Below are 17756 nucleotides of genomic sequence, written 5' to 3' on the forward strand. Positions count from 1 at the left end.
TTTGAAACAATATTTCAAATCTGAAGTCAATGGTGACATACCTAAGCCTTAATTCAAAGTCAACTAAAGAACCAACTTCTCGTAAAAAGAGAGAGACTCTTTTATTGACTTCAGTGCAAAGGGTAGCATGACTTCATGAGACTGTAAGTAGCATGCATGCCTGACTTTGGTTGTATGGTGTAATGGTCAGCACTCTGGACTTTGAATCCAGTGATCCAAGTTCAAGTCTTGGAACCTAGACACTGTTGTTCGCACACAAATAAGAGTTATGGTTAATAGGCAGTAAAGCCACTAAACGTGTCTCATATTATCGGAAAACCAAAGACACAGCCTTGGATCTAGCAGTCGATGGGTGTTCAATCTTAAAACATGGCCGAACTTTTGGGTAGCGACCACAATAATGAGATCGTGGATGCACGTAATCCATCCGAGCTCCGATCTTTTCGTAGCTACTAACAAAATCTACTCCCGATCCTGACCGCTCGTAGTGCTTGTGTAAATTTAGTAAAGCACATAAATATTGCTTGTCACAATTTTAATTCGTATTGCGCTCTGTTATGTACACAATACACAGATGCCTTTGAAACACGTAATCTAAGCATGACAAAATATTAAAAATATAACACATTTAGTTAAATTATTTGGCAATTAGCAGGTTTAAGATCCAGATTAGGTTCATGATTGTGAATTATCTATGTAAATCGACTCAATAGATTACACGTTCTCTCTAGCTACATGTTGAATGATGATAATAAAAATATCCGTAAGGACAGCCAGATCACAGCCTCTTCGGCCTCGGTGCCTGGGTTCAGCAGGGGCAGCAGGAGCAGGAGCAGCAGGTGGTGGAGCCACGAAGGAGCACGCGCCAGCTGAAAGAATTATTTGAGACAACACGTTTTGGTTTTTTTTTTCCTTTTTTTGTGTGGCTTTTTGATCATTTGAATGAATAAATCTGATTTGAAAAATGCTTAATTTACATTGTATAAAACAGAGCTTTAGGCCATTAAGATTAATAATTTGAAGACGATGCATACAAACTGCTGTAGGTTATATGTTATCCATATCATTTGTTAAAATAAATGTTAAATAGCTCTACATTCCGACAGTTTATCCATTACGCACAAAACATCTCTGGTTTCCCGTTCCCACTTCTGTTCCTTCTTCTGTTTGTTTGGTGACCGCTGTATTTTTGTGTGTGTGCTTATGCGTTTCTTTGCCTCCAGTTTCATATCAAAGCATTTACGCTTCACCTCTGACATCGTTCTTTGTACCATGGAGACAACATTAACAGCATCTGTTACCTCCCTACAGGCCTTCTCTTTGCCTGTCCCTGTCACACCACTACTAACTGAAGAAAATAAAATGTTTTTTCTTAAGTCCACTTCACCCAAAATTATTTCGATCTCTGCTTCGGAAAAACTCTTTTTCTTTCTCTCTCTCTCTCTTTCTTTGCGCCATGACTGACAGGTCGACTGGATGCACCTACACCTCCTTATATGGTGGTCATTGGCTATTCATGGGCGGGGATTTATGCTAATTGCTGATTACCGGGAGCGCGCTGTCACTTTACGATGGATTGGCATTCATGATCATACACACGTGTTTACAATCAAATCTGAGTTTCCTGCAGCGTAGGTTTTTAGTAGTGTAGGCTTTTATGTGCAAATCTACACACAGATTTACTCACTTTTCATGAATGAGACCCATGGATGTCTCTATGGATAGTTGAGCAGCTCAGATATTCCAAGGAGGAAGTCTGAAAAGAACCGCTGCACCTAGATGTCGACGACACCACGGCATATCCCATTATGCCTGCAAACGCCTCTGGATCACTGAAGAAGACCTGGAGGATGCCGAAGTGGAGAAGAGCCTGTGGGTGACTTTGATAAGCTTGCTTCCAATGAGACATAACCTGGATAGGATAGGGCAGGAAAATGGGTGGGTGAATGGATGAGTACACAGCATAAACTGGGAGAGTGCTCGACTGACCACCCTCCTGGGCAAGACCTTTTGTGGCTTGTTGGTCTAGGAGTATGATTCTAGCTTTGGGTGCGAGAGGTCCTGGGTTCAAATCCCCGACGAGCCCATAGTGTTTAGAAGTAGCTTAAATAATGTGCTATGTTTATCAAGTGTAATGTGAAACAGATATACCCCCGGTGTTGCAGGCGTAACACTTTTGGGAAAGCAGATCTTTTAACCTAAAGCTGATACAACCTGAAGAAATCAAAATGACACAATTTAGTTATATACACTAAGCAGCTTTACTACAATAGAACAGTCATGTTTGGCTGATTTTACGACAAATCAAAGCTCAAGTCATGGTTGAACCATCTGTGTGAAATGTGTTCTATCATCCAATATTATCACACAACTGAATTTGGCAGTAGATCCATAGAAAGAGACAGAGCCAACTATGCAGCTTGAGTGACGGACTGGGGCTGTATGTCCTTTAGCAAAATTTGCACAAAAGATGTTTTTACGTTTTTCGTTGATGTATGATTCTCGCTATGGGTTTGAGAGGTCCTGGGTTCGAATTCAGGACAAGCCCCAAGGGCAAAATGTTACTTGTTTTCTGGATGAGGAATTCAGTTTAACAAGTTTGAAACAATGTTTCAAATCTTAAACTTTGAAACTGAGAAATGCTTGAGTGACCACCCTCCCAGGAAACATCTCTAGGGCTTTTTGGTCTAGGAGTATGATTCTTGCTATCAACGGGACAGGTCATAGGTTTGAATCCTGGACAAGCCCACAGTGTTTAGAAGGAGCTTAACCCAAGCATTTTTTATAAGGATCCCATGAATCTGGTTATTAATGTTTTTAATGTGTGAAGGTATGTACTGAGTGGGAATTGTCAAGTTATATCATGAACGTGGCTCGGAAAGGACACAAAGGCTCGATTCTTTTCCGGTTAGACAAGAACGAGGTTTATTCAAAAAAGACAGGCAGGGTTCGGTACACAGAATATCAGTCAGGACTGGCAAAGGTTTCCAAATCGTGAGGCAAAGAATAGATCAAAAGACAAAACTGTTATTACCGGCAAGACGAGACAAGATAGAGTGCTGGAACGAGGACTGTGAAGTACGATGAACTGGCAACAAGACAGGGGAAGACATGAGGGTTAAATACATGAGGTAATAGGGGTTGATGAGACACAGGTGGGGAGGAACAATCAGGGAGCAGGTGTGACAACGCCAGACAGGAAGTAAAACCTACGGAGACAAGGAGAGGCAGGTGAACACTTCAAAATAAAACAGGAAGTACAAGACAAGACACAAAACATGAACATAAAATGGGTAACAAAACTTAACAGAATTACATGGTGGCAACACGGCTGGGTTTAGGCACCAAAAGTAAATGGTTAGGTTTAGAAAAAGATAGTGTTTTTGGTTAAAATAATTAAATTGCATAAGGAATGTAAGTACATCTTAAAGTGATGTGAGCATATCACGTAACTGGACGTAACTACATAAACGAAGCAAGTATGTAAAATTTAAATAAGTCAATGTTTATGTTAGATTGAAATGAGACATGAACAACGATCTCCTAAATGAAAGTCCTGGGTTTATTTGACCCATCCACCACCCCAAACTCCTCCATACGCAGACTTTCACAGTCTTTATACTGTCCCTTCTGACTGGGGTTGTAACATTAACCATCTCCCATGGTATGACGCTGTTGAACCAGGGCATTCGTGTGTTCACTACAACAAAGGGTCCCAGTTGACTTTCCATTGGTATTGTTTCCATGGTGCTGGCACATAATTTTAATATATTTCATTCCACCCCCACATATTGCAGTTTCAAGAGGCTGTGGTCATTTTACATGTTTCTGTGAGATCAGGATGCAAATCTTTATGGTGGACAAAACATGCAATGTTGTTCACAATTTAGGCATTTCTGTTACCATTTTTTTTTCTTAATAAGTCAACAAATACGCCAATACTGTTATAGTATTTGTGATAAGTAATTAATAATGACAGCCAGCCAACTTACTTTCCTGGCTTAAAATATAATAATTAATATATAACTGTGATTTTGCAGCTCCCTCTAATAAAATAATGCTGCTTTTTTTTTGGATGCTGCACGTAATCAATCTTCATTAATTAACCGCTCTTACTTTATGTCTGGTCTGTACTGTAAGGCAAGGAAAGGTCAGACACAGCAGTATTTCCACACCTGCATGCAACACTCCCTATTCACAGAAGACATTTTGACTTGTCAGTAGAAAAAGCATGTGTTACCAAAAACATTAAAGGGGACCTATTATGCTTTTCCTTGTTTTCTGTCATATTTAGAATGTTATGACGAAGGATGTTTATATTCATTAATTTATTAATTAAACATGGCCAAAATTTCAAATAATGAGGTAAACATATGTAAAGTAATAAATAAGTAATAAAGTAATTGCTATGAGCAAAAACCTCAGACTTAGGAATGTTCTGAGTACTCTGTTTCCAGTGGGTTTTTTCTGTTTTGGCTACAAGCTGATGCCAGCTGCCACAAGTGTTTATATCACATAGCTTATACTGCTACATGTAGCTATATGCTAACGTCAGGGAAAGATGCAATGTTGGTTGCCGGCATTGTTAATTTCCCCCCGATTTTGGATCATATTCCTGCTGGAAAATGTCTCTTTTTTTTTTTTCCTCGAAACTTTTGTTAGCGATCTTTAACCGGAGACAGTACAGTACAGTCATACAGACAGTACAGAAATCATTCGGCAGTTGCAATTACACTGCTATAAGTAGCTACATGCTAACATCAGGAAAACATGTATATTTCTACCCAATTTCAGATCACATTCCTGCTGCTGCTTTTTTCCATTACAGTAATTTCCTCATCTGCAATGACGATGCATAGACACTGAGACACGGAACACCTGGGGATGCTGACCTGTCCCAGCAGGCTGGATCTTTTTTGGTAGGGGGGCTTAAAGACCATAAAACGTAGCGTCTCAGATAGAGGGTGAATACAGATGATCCAGCACAGATAGTATGAAGAAATTAAAGTGTTTTTTCATCAAAGCATGTAAACATGTTCTAGTAGAAACTCAAAATACAAGTATTAACCTGAAAATAAGCGTAATGGTCCTCTGTCCTATTCAAGTGTCCCAGTAAGTCACAGCAGTGTTACAGTGAGTCAGCACACAAAATATCATGACCCTGAAACTGATGCAGCTCAGTGACATTCAGCCATGATTCACTTTTTCCTCAAGTGACATCTATCACAAAGTGTCCTCTGTGAAAAAGGCCTATATGGTAAGATGCTAAATAATCTTTTTCAATCTTACTTTACCACACATCTGAAATTCTGATAAATATTTTGTGCCCCAGTAAGCCATGACAGCAAGCCAGCATGCACAATACCAACAATCTACTGGGATGCAGTTGTTTTTAATGTTATCATGTAGGCCTGTGCTTTTCCTACTACGGCAAGCCAACATGTCTGCTGTGAATAGGTCTATTATTCCACCATATCTGGTAGACTGTCACACACCTGTGCAGAATTGGGTGCTACATGCCCACTGTACTGGGCTGGGTTTGACTGCTTGCATTCTCAGTTACGTCCCTCTTTGGTACTGTGAACTGTCTATCAATGTGAAAGGCCTCATGGATTTCTGGGTCACATGTTCGGCACAGCTGGCTGTCACATCACATTTCCTGTATCTCTACAGCAGAGTAGGTGAATGCAAAATTAGCATGACCTGTAATCAGATTAGAGACAGTTATGAAAAAAGACCCACATTAAAAATATTTTGCCTTTAAATTTCTCTCTTCAAAGCTTTTATTTATAAAGACTTTGTTGAAGGGGTGGGTTGTGTATATAGACCACTGGCTCTACATAAACTTATCCAACTGTTTGTATGATACACTTTAAAAATGCACACACAACCCCCGTAATCATGAGCAAGTAATTTGTGTATAACCACATATTTGGGAAGGCTGCGATCACGTGTCAAATGTACTGATGGGAGTAAAGAAGAAAGCAGGACATAGAATAGAATATAATAGAATAGAATAGATACTTTATTGTCTGAACCAAATGGTACCAGAAATTCCTTTTTGACAGGGCTCAACATAACATTTACATGTGCAAGACATTGTAGACATTATAAAAGGACCTAAGAATCTAAAAAATACACAGGATACCTGCAAAGCAACACATGGCAGCAAGCTAGAAGAGCAGCTCCTCAGCCTTTATATACCCAGACAGACTGATTGGCTGCAGGTTTCCAGATTTCACCAGACAATGGCACAAGAGAGGGGAGGATGAGCTTAGGTTGAGGCCCAGCAAGCCTGTGGAGCAGCACAGCGCAAGTTAGTTTTACATTCACCTATGGGGGAATGTAACAATATGAATTTCAGCGCATTCGTTTTCATAGGAAAACATACAATGCATAAGATCAGCCTGACTGGCACAGTGCTTGGACACTATCTTCCTGTCTCTATTCCCCCTTTTCTCTTCCTCTCTCTTTATACATGTCTGTATAGGAATACTGATAATGCACTTAAATGTGCAGTTTTGCCATCCTGTAGCCCCCCCTCACCTCACTGCAGGGGTGCTCATCTCAGGCATCGTTTTCCTTCATACTGCCCTTTGTATTCCCTGGAAAAGTTCTGGTAATACAAATCAGTATTCAGAGGGTGAATTGCATTACCCCCAGGACCACAGCAATGTAGGGGAATTATGGTAATAGAGGACGCAGAGATAGACTCAGAGGACGTATACATACACTTGAGGAGTCTAGTAGTGGGCTGAATCTCCTCTTCATCATGACATTCAACTCATCGTGAGCTTTATACAAGTGGAGCATCAGAATAGAGTATACCAGCTAAGAAGAAAATTTGCCCACTGGCACCTTTAAAGCTCACCCATTTACATGCTGGTGTAATCTAACAAAAACCAAGGTGTAAAAACTACAAGTGCTTTTACAGGGGGTTTGTACCAGACTATGTCTTGGCTGGTGTAGTGTAAGAGTTAATCCCTAATCAAGTAAAAGTGTTATACTGCATAAGTTGATTAAGAAAAAAAAGCCACATATCCATCATATAACCATGTTTTATGTATAAGGTCTTATAAAGCCGATTGAAATGCATCTATATGTGTTAGAGCACTTTCATACATGTCAAAGTGTTCACAATACAGAGTTACGAGCTGACATTGTATCCACACTAAAGAGCACACATATAACCCATCATGTTCTGTATAATGATAACACACACACACATTTAAATGTTTGTATTGCCTGATGCACATCAAAAGGTTTATATTGCATAAGAGCACAAAGGGCTGCATAAAGAAAGTCCCTAAGATTCACATGTTTTTAAAAAAATAAAGTGAAAGCAAATCCAAAGCTAAGGGTGGAAGATTTGGGAAATTCCAGGCTCAAAGTGAAAGTGATACACCATTAAAAATGGGCCTGTTCATGATTGGACAAAAAGAAAAAGGTTGCCACCAATAGATTTGGATTGGAGTGGGATGGATTAGCAGAAGAAGGTGGAGATTCTACCCAGTCTCCACCAGCATAAAAGCAGACGTACTGAGAGCGAGTTTTCAGTCCAGCTCCGGGGCTTGACTCATGAGTTGTATGTGTTGAAGCTTGTGGACACATTAAACTCGATTGCATCGGACTCTGCCTGTCTCCAGTGTTTCTTTGAGTATTACATAGCTGAATCCAAGGTACTAGATCGACATCAGAGGACAACTGAGAAGCAACGTTGAGGACAAGGTCGGGAGCCTCCAGGCCCAATTCCAGGCACCGATTTTTGCCCCATCACTAAACACAGTAGCTTACTGATGCTGGTAGGCAGATTTTGTTAACATTGGAAAGAGTCATGCAAGCTGCTTCCCTGTTTCCAGTCTTTGTGCTATGGGCGGTAGTTTGATGATTAAGAAGGATTTTAATCTTTTAACTTCCACAAAAATGGTATGTATATCTCCCACAATGTCAAGCTATTCTTGTAATGACTTAGTTTTCTGTAGTCTAAACCTTTCTATCTGCAATCTAATCACTGTGAATCCCTGCAGACCACATTCCCATTGTTTGTGAAGTTGTGTATACACTGTTGGAATCAGCTGCTTTTCTTTTTTGTTTTCTTTCTTTCAGTGATGACCAGATAAATACAGTAAAAACAGCATGATTCAGACACCAAATGTATTATTTACATGTAGACCCTCGATCATTATTGAACCACAATAGTGCAACTGGGCTTTTGCAAGTTGTTTTTCTTTGGGCTCTCTGCAGTCTACTCAGTGGTTACATTGAATAGGACTTTCTACAATACTGTACAAACACAAAAGACTATTCAAAAATATACTGGGCAAGATACTTTGAACAGCAGTGTATTACAAACTTTTTAGAGTCATTTCAGGTCTACAGCAGGTAAGTTTTATACTAAAGAGTGGAGAGAGAGTGGAGTTGTGGAGAGGTTTAGCAGCTCCCCTTTTCCTTCAGCAAAAATCTTCTCTCATAAAGTGGAGGCTGTATTCCTTCAGGATGTCATAGTAGTCCTCCAACACCTGAGGGCGGAGCAGGACAAGCATCTCAGGGAAGCAACTGGATAGAAATCTGAAAAAGGCAGTGAAAATGTTGAGTGTGTGTGTGTGTGTGTGTGTGTGTGTGTGTGTGTGTGTGTGTGTGTGTGTGTGTACCCCAGTGGAATCCAAACATTTTGTACTAAAAAGTTAATTTTTCACAGATCTACCATTTCAGGCACACAATGGGTCTCTGAGCTACCAACTTGGATGGATTATTGCAGTGAAAGAATCTTTTATTTATTATTAACATTATTAACTGCAAACTGGCTACTGTACACTTGGGAACTCATGAGCCTTTATCCGTGACTCACTCAAGTTTCACGTTTAAACTTATTTTTATCAAATGCACAACAATTACAGAAGCAGCCATTGGCAATGAAAATATTGGCTCCCTGGCTCCCTGCAACAATACTAATCAAATATGTATGAAAAATGAAAATAACACAAGTAAAAAACAAAAGTTTTCTAAGACAAAAGTGCAAGTTAGAATATAGACATGAAATATAATATAAATAAAATATAAAGTAATATAAATTTGTGGTATACAGTAATTGCATATGCATCAAGCGGCAACCTCCAGGGCAGAAAAATGAAGCCAATGTGGAAGTGCCAAAAACTGCAGTTCTCTGAATGGCCACTTGAGGCTGGCTCCAGAAGCCAAGCAATCCCCATAGACCTCTATATTAAAATGCCCAACTTTACAGCAGAAATACATATGTTTACAGTTCTCAGGTTAATTTTCCCCTTCACGACAACTGTATGGGGGATGAAATTTTATATAACTCATCCATTTACATTATATTAAAGCTGTAGTGCGTAACTTTTACAGGTCCGTAAATGTCCGTTTCACCCAAGCCACTATTAGAGGAGATGACACAATGCTGATTAAGCCGATCGGCTCCTCTAACATCTCGCGGTATTTTTCAATATATATCATTTTCAGTATGCGTGTAGACCGGCGACATTTCCGTGCTGGCACACAGGAAATGCTTCCTCACAACAAGAAGGGAGGGGGAGGAAGAGCTGAGAGGTAGAGCGCAAGTAGAAAGAGAAAGCAATAGTTGCAATAGTTGTAATAACGCATTATCCGCTGGGAGGTGACAGAAGTTACGTACTATAGCTTTAAGGCTCAAAGTTACGCATAAGTAAGGGTGGGTCACTTTGACAGACAGCAGTCTGCCGATAATATTCCCCATTTTTCAGTCAGATCCACCCCTCACTCCTTCGCAGCTCCAGCCTCTCGCCCAAATATGGTCATTTCTGGCTTGTAAAAACCAAGATGGTGTCAGACGAAATGCCGAACTTGAGGCTCCAAAATGGGAGCGCACACAAATGGGTTATGTCATGATAGCTATGGCCTATTATTTTTTACAGCCCATACAGTATGGTATGCATAAGATGAATGTAAATAGGAATGTAATAAATATTTAATTCTATAAAGCACTGGTGTTATAATATGTAGTGACCCATTACTGTTTTTCCAGTGGGGATTGTGCCAGAAGAAGATTTTTTCCTAACCATAACCAGGGTTTTTTTGTGCCTAAACCTAACCACATGTTAACCACAGCATTGTTGAAACATCAAGTTAAAACTAAAGGCTAAATTGCAGTTGCCTCATTGCCATAGCAGGAATAAAACTCCAAGAATATTTCACAATAAACATTTTAAATGTGTTATACGTTGTTTACAATTGTTCCTAGAATTTTGTTATACATCTTATATTTGGTGTCTTTAAAATCTTGCTTTAAAAAAGTGCTGCTGGGTCAAGCAACATAAGTCTGTGAGGTTAGAGATGCTGCGTTGTTGATTATCTGAACTGTTCAATGGGCGTCCTGAAGTAGTGTTCATTGCTTCAGGGTGCACATCCTCATAAAAATGTTTTAGTCTCAGAGGTTTTAAAGAAAGCGGACTGCACCATCATCTGAACAACTGTCAGAAAGTGCTTGTGTCTGAAACTGGTTTTGATGCTGAGAGCGTGTCTAATTGTTGCTTTCCCTGTATGGCTGAAACACCATACCCACAATCCAACTGCTGCAAAACATCATTCAATATTGATCATTAGCAGATAAAAAGTGGTTGTACTTCATCTGCCATGTATTATTGATGAACATCCTTTACCCCTGATACGTGGGCTGACTTCATAACACTTAATGTCTCATTGTATTGCACAGTTCACTTAAACAGGCAGCCAAAATTCACTGCAGAGGTGCAACGTGTAAGACCTCAGGTTCAATAAGTTCACTAGAGTTATAAGTAAGTGCACCCAATAGAAATCTTAAGTTCAGGGATAAAAAGAGTACTCTTATGTCAAAAAAATTGTACTCAAGCAAAAGTACTAAAGCAAGTAAAGTAAGTAAAGTATAAAAATGTACTAAGATAAAAGTTCACAGTCTCACACATCTAAGCACATTGTGTAGTGTGCATACACACAACACGGCTGTTGCTGTTTTCATCAGGACAGCGCATTTGAGCACGTTATTATACTCACCTATCTGAACGTCATTCTGTGACTCTTGTGCACAGCATAGTCCTCCACAATCCGCTCTAGATTCAACTTCTCTGTTTGTTCTCAAAGCTACTTTACTTTGTACCACTGTACCGCTCAAAGTTTTTTAACTATGAGGCTCTGCAGTCACATCAGGAATTACTGTGATAAACAGCAGAAAGTCCTCACACACCTCATCGAAGACAAAAGTTCCTAAATGGATGCAAGAGGCTCTGGAGCATTTTAGCATTTCAGCTAGATTCAGCTATTGGTCTGGGCATGCTCTTAGTGCATTAAATCAGAGATTCATTAAGGTAGATGCAACCTTTTTTTAAACTATGCTGAGGTACAATCATGTTAAGCCATACCCCATAATGACGGCATCCTTAAATTGATTGTGTTTTTGTGCATTATTGTGTACAGCTCACTATCTGCCCTAACAGGTGCACTGTTCCACACCCCCAGCACCCCTGACACTTGATCAATGAACGTTTACATTTAGAATACATGGATGTATAAAGAGACCTGGATACAGTGTTGAAGGCAGGGCCCAGGCTTCATAAAGCCTGAAAAGATCAACAGTCATATATAAATTTACCCACATTATTGCCACTGCTTAGAGCAGGTGCAGTGAAGACTTCCAGAAGCCAACCTTCTGGTTTAGTGTTCTGCAAACTTTATCGTACACCTCTTCTAGATTTTCCAAAGTTTATCTGACTAAATGGATCAATTTCTGGTAATGAAACGAGTCATTTTGCCAGGGTTGTGCTGCTCAAACAGATGTATCCACTGATTTAGAGAAGTCTCTTTCGCTGTGTACGTCAAAGGGAAAATGTCCTTTTGGGCCACATGGCATCACGTGATGGACTTAATTTCACTGTATGGCCACTACAAATACCCTGGTGTACTTCCTGAGGACTTGTTAGAAAGCCTATCATTCCTGGAGTGTCAGCAGTGTTACCTCTCTGCAGCTCTGCCCTCCTGTGGCCGCAAACACACCTGCAGCTCCCCCTGTGATGATTTATCTCCTTTCATCTGTTACAGTCCCAGACAGTTTAGTCATACATGAAAAAACAACTTAACAGTAGCAAGAGTAAATGGAATTCATTACTTCCACCTGTGTTAAAGTTACATCTGACATGTAGTTACATTATGAAAACTTTTTTTGCCTTCTGACTGTTAAAGGGGCAATCCACAAATTTTACGTGCCAAAATCAATTTAAGCTTCAGTGTCTCTGAGAGAGCTTTGTCAAGTCTGAGAAAAGAATCCCTCATGATATCATAGTGGTGACATCAGGGTTATGTCAGCATGGGCGTGAATACTTGTAATGTGTGACAGAAAGCCTGTGTTAACAACTGGGGGTGTGGAGTTTGAAAGACTTGGTATTTAGCAAGAGGGGAGGGTTTATGAAAGGAAGCTACTGAGATACATTTTAGGATATGAAGGATGCAGTGTTTTTAGAGCCTGATCTTATGCTAACTACTGAAGGCCAGGATATTTCAGACTCTGCTGTTCTGATTTTGGCCTTTTTTAATGTCGCTTACAAATCTTTGATGGATGACTGTACCTTTCAAATATATGTCAACATGCATTGTGCAGTGTTATCCTTCCTGTTGTTGAATAGTTGTAAAATGGAAGGGAAAAAGTTGAATCAAGTAAATCAAACAGAACTGACGAAACAATGTGAGTCAAATGTAAAAATAAAAAAGAAATATCAGCTTGATTATCAAACTACTACAACACAATGTTTGAGTTTGAACCAGTTCTTGTATTTATACTGCTCCCAGTAACATTCTGATCATGAGTTCCCCATGGGTTATGATTTTCTATTCTTCTATCTCCATCTAGTGGACTAAAATTGTAAGTACATTACCAGAGATGAGAAAGCAGGTAGGACTACAGACTCAAACTGCCATGCAGTAAATAGATGCAGCTTGACAGTTGTTTCACACAATTATCTGAATCCTTAATTATTTGAATCCTTCTATGTGTCTTAGAGTCATCATCCCTTAATCCTTGCATTTACCTGACATTGGCTTTCCTTCCTTATTGCTTGTTTTGCCACAAACCTAATGCTGCATGTATAAAAGTGATGACTGCAAAATCAGCGACTGATTTCTCCCTTTTTACTATTCTTTCCTTCGGACGTCACTAACACCGAACAGATCCCTGTGTCTGCATCATCTGACACATGTGAGTAGTCATCAGAAACACATCTATAAGCAACTCTTATAAAAAAAAAAAGTATGAAGGTGTATGAAGGTGATTAACCAATGTTAGGTATGTTTTTGAGCTGTTAGTGGAGGCCCTGGGTCTAACCTGAACAGAGAGTTAGGGTTGATTAAAAAAAAATGTCAAATGATGTCATGATTTTCACATTTACATTTCTTTTATTGTAAAGGTGATTTCTTAGAAAATAGTCACATGATACAGAGGCAAAGAAATAAAGAGGCCTGAAAACAGAAAAGAGTGAAATCAAGAAAATATCTACAGAAAATAGAACTTTGGTGATGACATTCTTATTCATACTGAAATAAAAACATAATCTGCTGTGTAATAATAAAGAAAAACGATCTTGCAGATCACTCTCATCATCGCAACACAATGAAAAGCGCAATAAAAACAACACAGGAAAATTAAGTGTGTTGTAACCAAGGCCCCAGTAACAGTCTACTGCAAGTTGAGCTGTCCTACAGTTTTAATACTGTAGAAATGTCTGCAATGTTTTCAACACAAACCTCTTCTGCAGCCAGAACTCTGCACCAGTGCAGCACAGCACATGTTTAAGAAGTGACACTTGGCTCCGTCTGTTTGTGTTTTTCAGGAACCAACAAAGGCAGATACAGTCATTTAGCTATCTGTTTTAAGACAACATCTACGGCAGAGAAAGCATAAAGTCCAATAAAACAGAATTATCTATGCACATGCTAAATTAAGATCTTCTGACAGAGTGAGAGCTATCGCAGGTTTAATGCTACATCAGCTGAAACAACAGATAAACAGCAGTACAGTATATAAAGACTAATTTTAACAGTATAAAACATCTCCATTTAAATGTATCTGTTTATTAGGGAAAGTGTTTTTTAGTACTCATAGTAGTGTCGTAAGTGTTGGTTAGATAGTAGTTATACAGTACATCCATAAGTCTTAAAGACTTCCTTTATGAGCATCTATGTCTTGCAAAAAAAAAAGAAAGACAGATATCCTACATCTTCAGTGTCGTCTGTTTATATATTTTCTCACTTAAGTGACAGTTGGCAACTTAAAATATTCCATACAAGGGTCGGCAGGTAGTCCATTATTTTAAAATGATGAAGAACTTGGGGAGGGGCCTCTGGTGGTGTAGTGGTGTTTATACATGTGATGCTCTGTTAAAGATAAAACTAACCAAAAGTATATAAAGTAGTTTAATTTGCTCCAGTACTTTTCCTTTGACACTTACAAACATACATTTTGCTAATAACTGCTCTGTACTTTCATTTTCTTGCCTTTTTTTTGAATAGCAATATTGCGTCTTTATTTGAGTAAAGGATCCAAATACTATAATCATGTCATGCACCATATACATCACAGCTGAAGAGAAAGATGGCAAAATGACTGCCAGCAGTCTCGATCTGTGAGATGTACATATTGCTATTTAAGGAGCATATGGTATGTGTAGAGTACTGCAAGGATGACACTTTTTTGTCGGCCAAACCGTAAGTTCACATCGCCCTGGTTCCCTTGTCAAAAATCCAATGGGATTGTTCCATTGAATTTTGGATTATTGCAGAAAATAAGCTCTGTGGCAAACAAAACTTTATGATACTTTCTTGTTCAGCAAGATAATCTTCACAAACGAATTGCGTTTCTGACTTGTAAAGCATAAATAAAATTGCCAGAGTTAAAAGCTAATGTTAGGCTATAAACAACCTTCACTATGACTATGACTTAACATCTCCACCATGACGAGGCTGTAAAGTCACGTTCGCTTGATGATGCTCTGTAGTCTCATTTAGCCTCTTGTTAGCAACCGCCATTTTGAAGATGCCTAAAAGCTTAAAGTCTCACAAATGGGGTATTTACTGACATATTCGAGATGAGGGACCCATAAGTGGAAAAAGCTAACTCATTTCTGGGATTAAGATCTCAGTCCTACACCACTCCATATAGCACCCCCCCCCCGTACAGAGATGCTTATATAATGCATATACACCACTACACCTATGGGGGCATCCATCCTGCATGTCTGATTGAGTTGAAACATTTACATTGTTTTCATTTAGTTTATATTATAAACAGCAGCACGCTGCCATTTAGCATGAATAGGATCTGGCTAAAGATGATATGTTGATCCAGATATTACTGTAATAATGCTACTTCAAGGGCGGACTATAGCTATAACAATAGCATGGTATCATTAATGTTTGGAGAAGGCATCTTTGTGTCAGTACATACGATAAAAAGTAGACACATGCCTAAAACACCATAGGTTTCCATGGGTAGTTTTCTCAGACAATACAAGCAGATTTTGGTGAGAATTCCCAGGTAATCCCAGGATCTCAATCTCAATGCTTTTTTATACCCCAGAGAACAAAACTATTGAAGAGACAAAAAAAGTGTGCTGCACTGGCAAAGCCACTTTTTTTTTTTTTTTTTTGCAGGACACAGACACTACTCTCTAATACTTCCATTGTGGTCTAAAGGAAATGTCAGCCCTGTTAACTAAATGCCTACAATGGCTTCACTAAACAGCACATTATCACCTTATCTTCTTTTCCTCCTCCCTCCTCCCCTCCTCTCTACTCAGCTAAACTCATCTCCTGTTTCCAAAGTGTCAAACTAGCCCATCATCTCACCCTCACCTCCCCCCCGTACACAAAAGTACCCCCAACATCATCTTTATCAAATAAACCCATTCTGTCATGTATTTAACCTGCTGCTCCTCTCCTCTGTAGCTCAGTAGTGCCCCCTAGCAGGGTTGAACGTTACAAGCACGGATCTCCTTCCGGTCTTTACAGCTGGCCATCAGAGTGGCTTTAGCTCTTTTCTTCACCATCATGAAACGTTCCTGGATCCCCCCTCCGCATGGTTTGGTACAGTCTGTCCAGTTGGTCCATGGCTGCATTCTGCAACCTGCTGCAAAAAACAACAGACAGTAGCATCTCAGCTCTGGTCTTGTGAAGCTAACCTCTCTACTCTGCGGGGACGCCAACGTCCTCGGTTGACTTTATTGTCTTTCAGAAGCTCTAGGTTCTATGGGTATCCACAAGTCTCCCTTTTAAGGGAATGCCCGCTTCATGTTAGTCTCATGCAGTTTTGGGCAAATACCATGCAGTTTATATCATGCTGTCCAGATGCTGTCCCCATAATAGCCATTTCATTTTGGTGAGACAATGGCCTCTAGTTTCCCAGTGTGGCGCAGGGTGGCGCAGGGTGGCGAACCTCGCACAGAGCTAGTTTCGAGCAGCGCAACCCGAGGCGCGCTCAGTTTGGTAGTTTGGCAGACTGAGGTGCGCCGCGATTGGTGTGGCGGCGCAGCAGGGGGAGGTGTCGACAGATCCAGCATGGCGCATTGACAGTTTCGTGCCAAAAGGCTTCGCCGAAAGTGCGCTAAAAGCTCGCCAGTTGAAACCAGGTCTACTGTCAGCGCAGGGGGAGCGCAGCCGGTGTAAGCCGAAGTTTGGCTGACCAGCGGACAGTGCGCACACGTCACCAAAACCTCACAGGCAGGTTTCCAGAATATCAGGCACATTAATGATGCAATAAATACCCAAAAAACACTATTCAATGCAACTATCTGCAATCAGCACATAAATGTATCTCTATATCGACTGTCCCGTCACATCTGATGTCAGATCAAAGGGGATTGGCACCGTTTGGCACGTTTGGCACGCGTAATGGAAACCCAACCTGATTTGATTAACACAGCTGCAAACTAATGAGTTCACATCCCTCTCAGCCAACCACAAACAGCCACAGCATCAGATAGGGAGTATATATTCAGCATCTGTCATCTTAGAAAAGTCAAAAGAAAAGAAACAGAGTGAGACTGTGAGAGAGAAAGAGAGAGCGCGCGCGCACGAGAGAAACGCAACATTGATTTACAATTGTGGTGACCTCCTCCCAGGCTACCTTTGCACCATCAGCCCGTGCTCGCAGTTCCGTATATTCAGACACTGCGAGCTTGGACCTTCTGGACCAAAACGTCAGTTTCCTCCTGGGAGAAGTTTGGCCGTCTGATGCTGCTGCTCTCTTCTGCCATGGCGAATTGAATAAACTCTCATTACGCCTTGGCGCGGCGCATTTAAGGGCGAGGAGAGGGGCTCATTTGATTGGTGTGATGTGTGTAAAACCCACTCCACGCCTTCTCTCCTCCCTCTTTCCGACTTGCGCAGATAGGAGGGACGGAGGTGGGAAAGAGGAGTAGCTGCGCCAGCGCGCACGGTGTGCCAAACTTGCAAAATCTGCCTGGCCACACCCAGTTGGCCTCTGCCTCGCCCGGTGTGCCAAACTAGAGGCCAATTTCTTTGAAACTTTATCTAGTGATCTGATCTAGTGATTTCTAGGATAAGCACAGCCTAATGAAACTTTACAGCTACAAACTACAGACCTCAGGCATTCAGAAGATGGATTGGCTTTTATAGATATATTGTCAATAAGGGGGGTTCTCGGCAGTTTCCATCAAATCCCTTTCCTTACAGAAATCTCCAAATGTCAAATTTTTTTGATACCAAATCACAGCATGCATTTT

At 40.3% G+C, this 17756-nt stretch overlaps 1 protein-coding gene across 1 annotated transcript in view; it reads right to left on the reverse strand.

Annotated features, from left to right (window-relative positions):
* Nucleotides 1–13393: 13393 nt before the first annotated feature.
* Nucleotides 13394–17756, reverse strand: part of LOC125887102 (spondin-1-like) — a 140641-nt gene continuing 136278 nt past the window's right edge. The window contains exon 16 of the mRNA XM_049573635.1: nt 13394–16141. Coding sequence (XP_049429592.1) covers nt 15975–16141 — 167 coding nt within the window. The 3' untranslated portion in view covers nt 13394–15974. The remainder of the gene's footprint in view (nt 16142–17756) is intronic.

Source organism: Epinephelus fuscoguttatus, linkage group LG4 (assembly GCF_011397635.1).
Source record: "Epinephelus fuscoguttatus linkage group LG4, E.fuscoguttatus.final_Chr_v1".
In the NCBI taxonomy this organism is placed as follows: Eukaryota; Metazoa; Chordata; class Actinopteri; order Perciformes; family Serranidae; genus Epinephelus; species Epinephelus fuscoguttatus.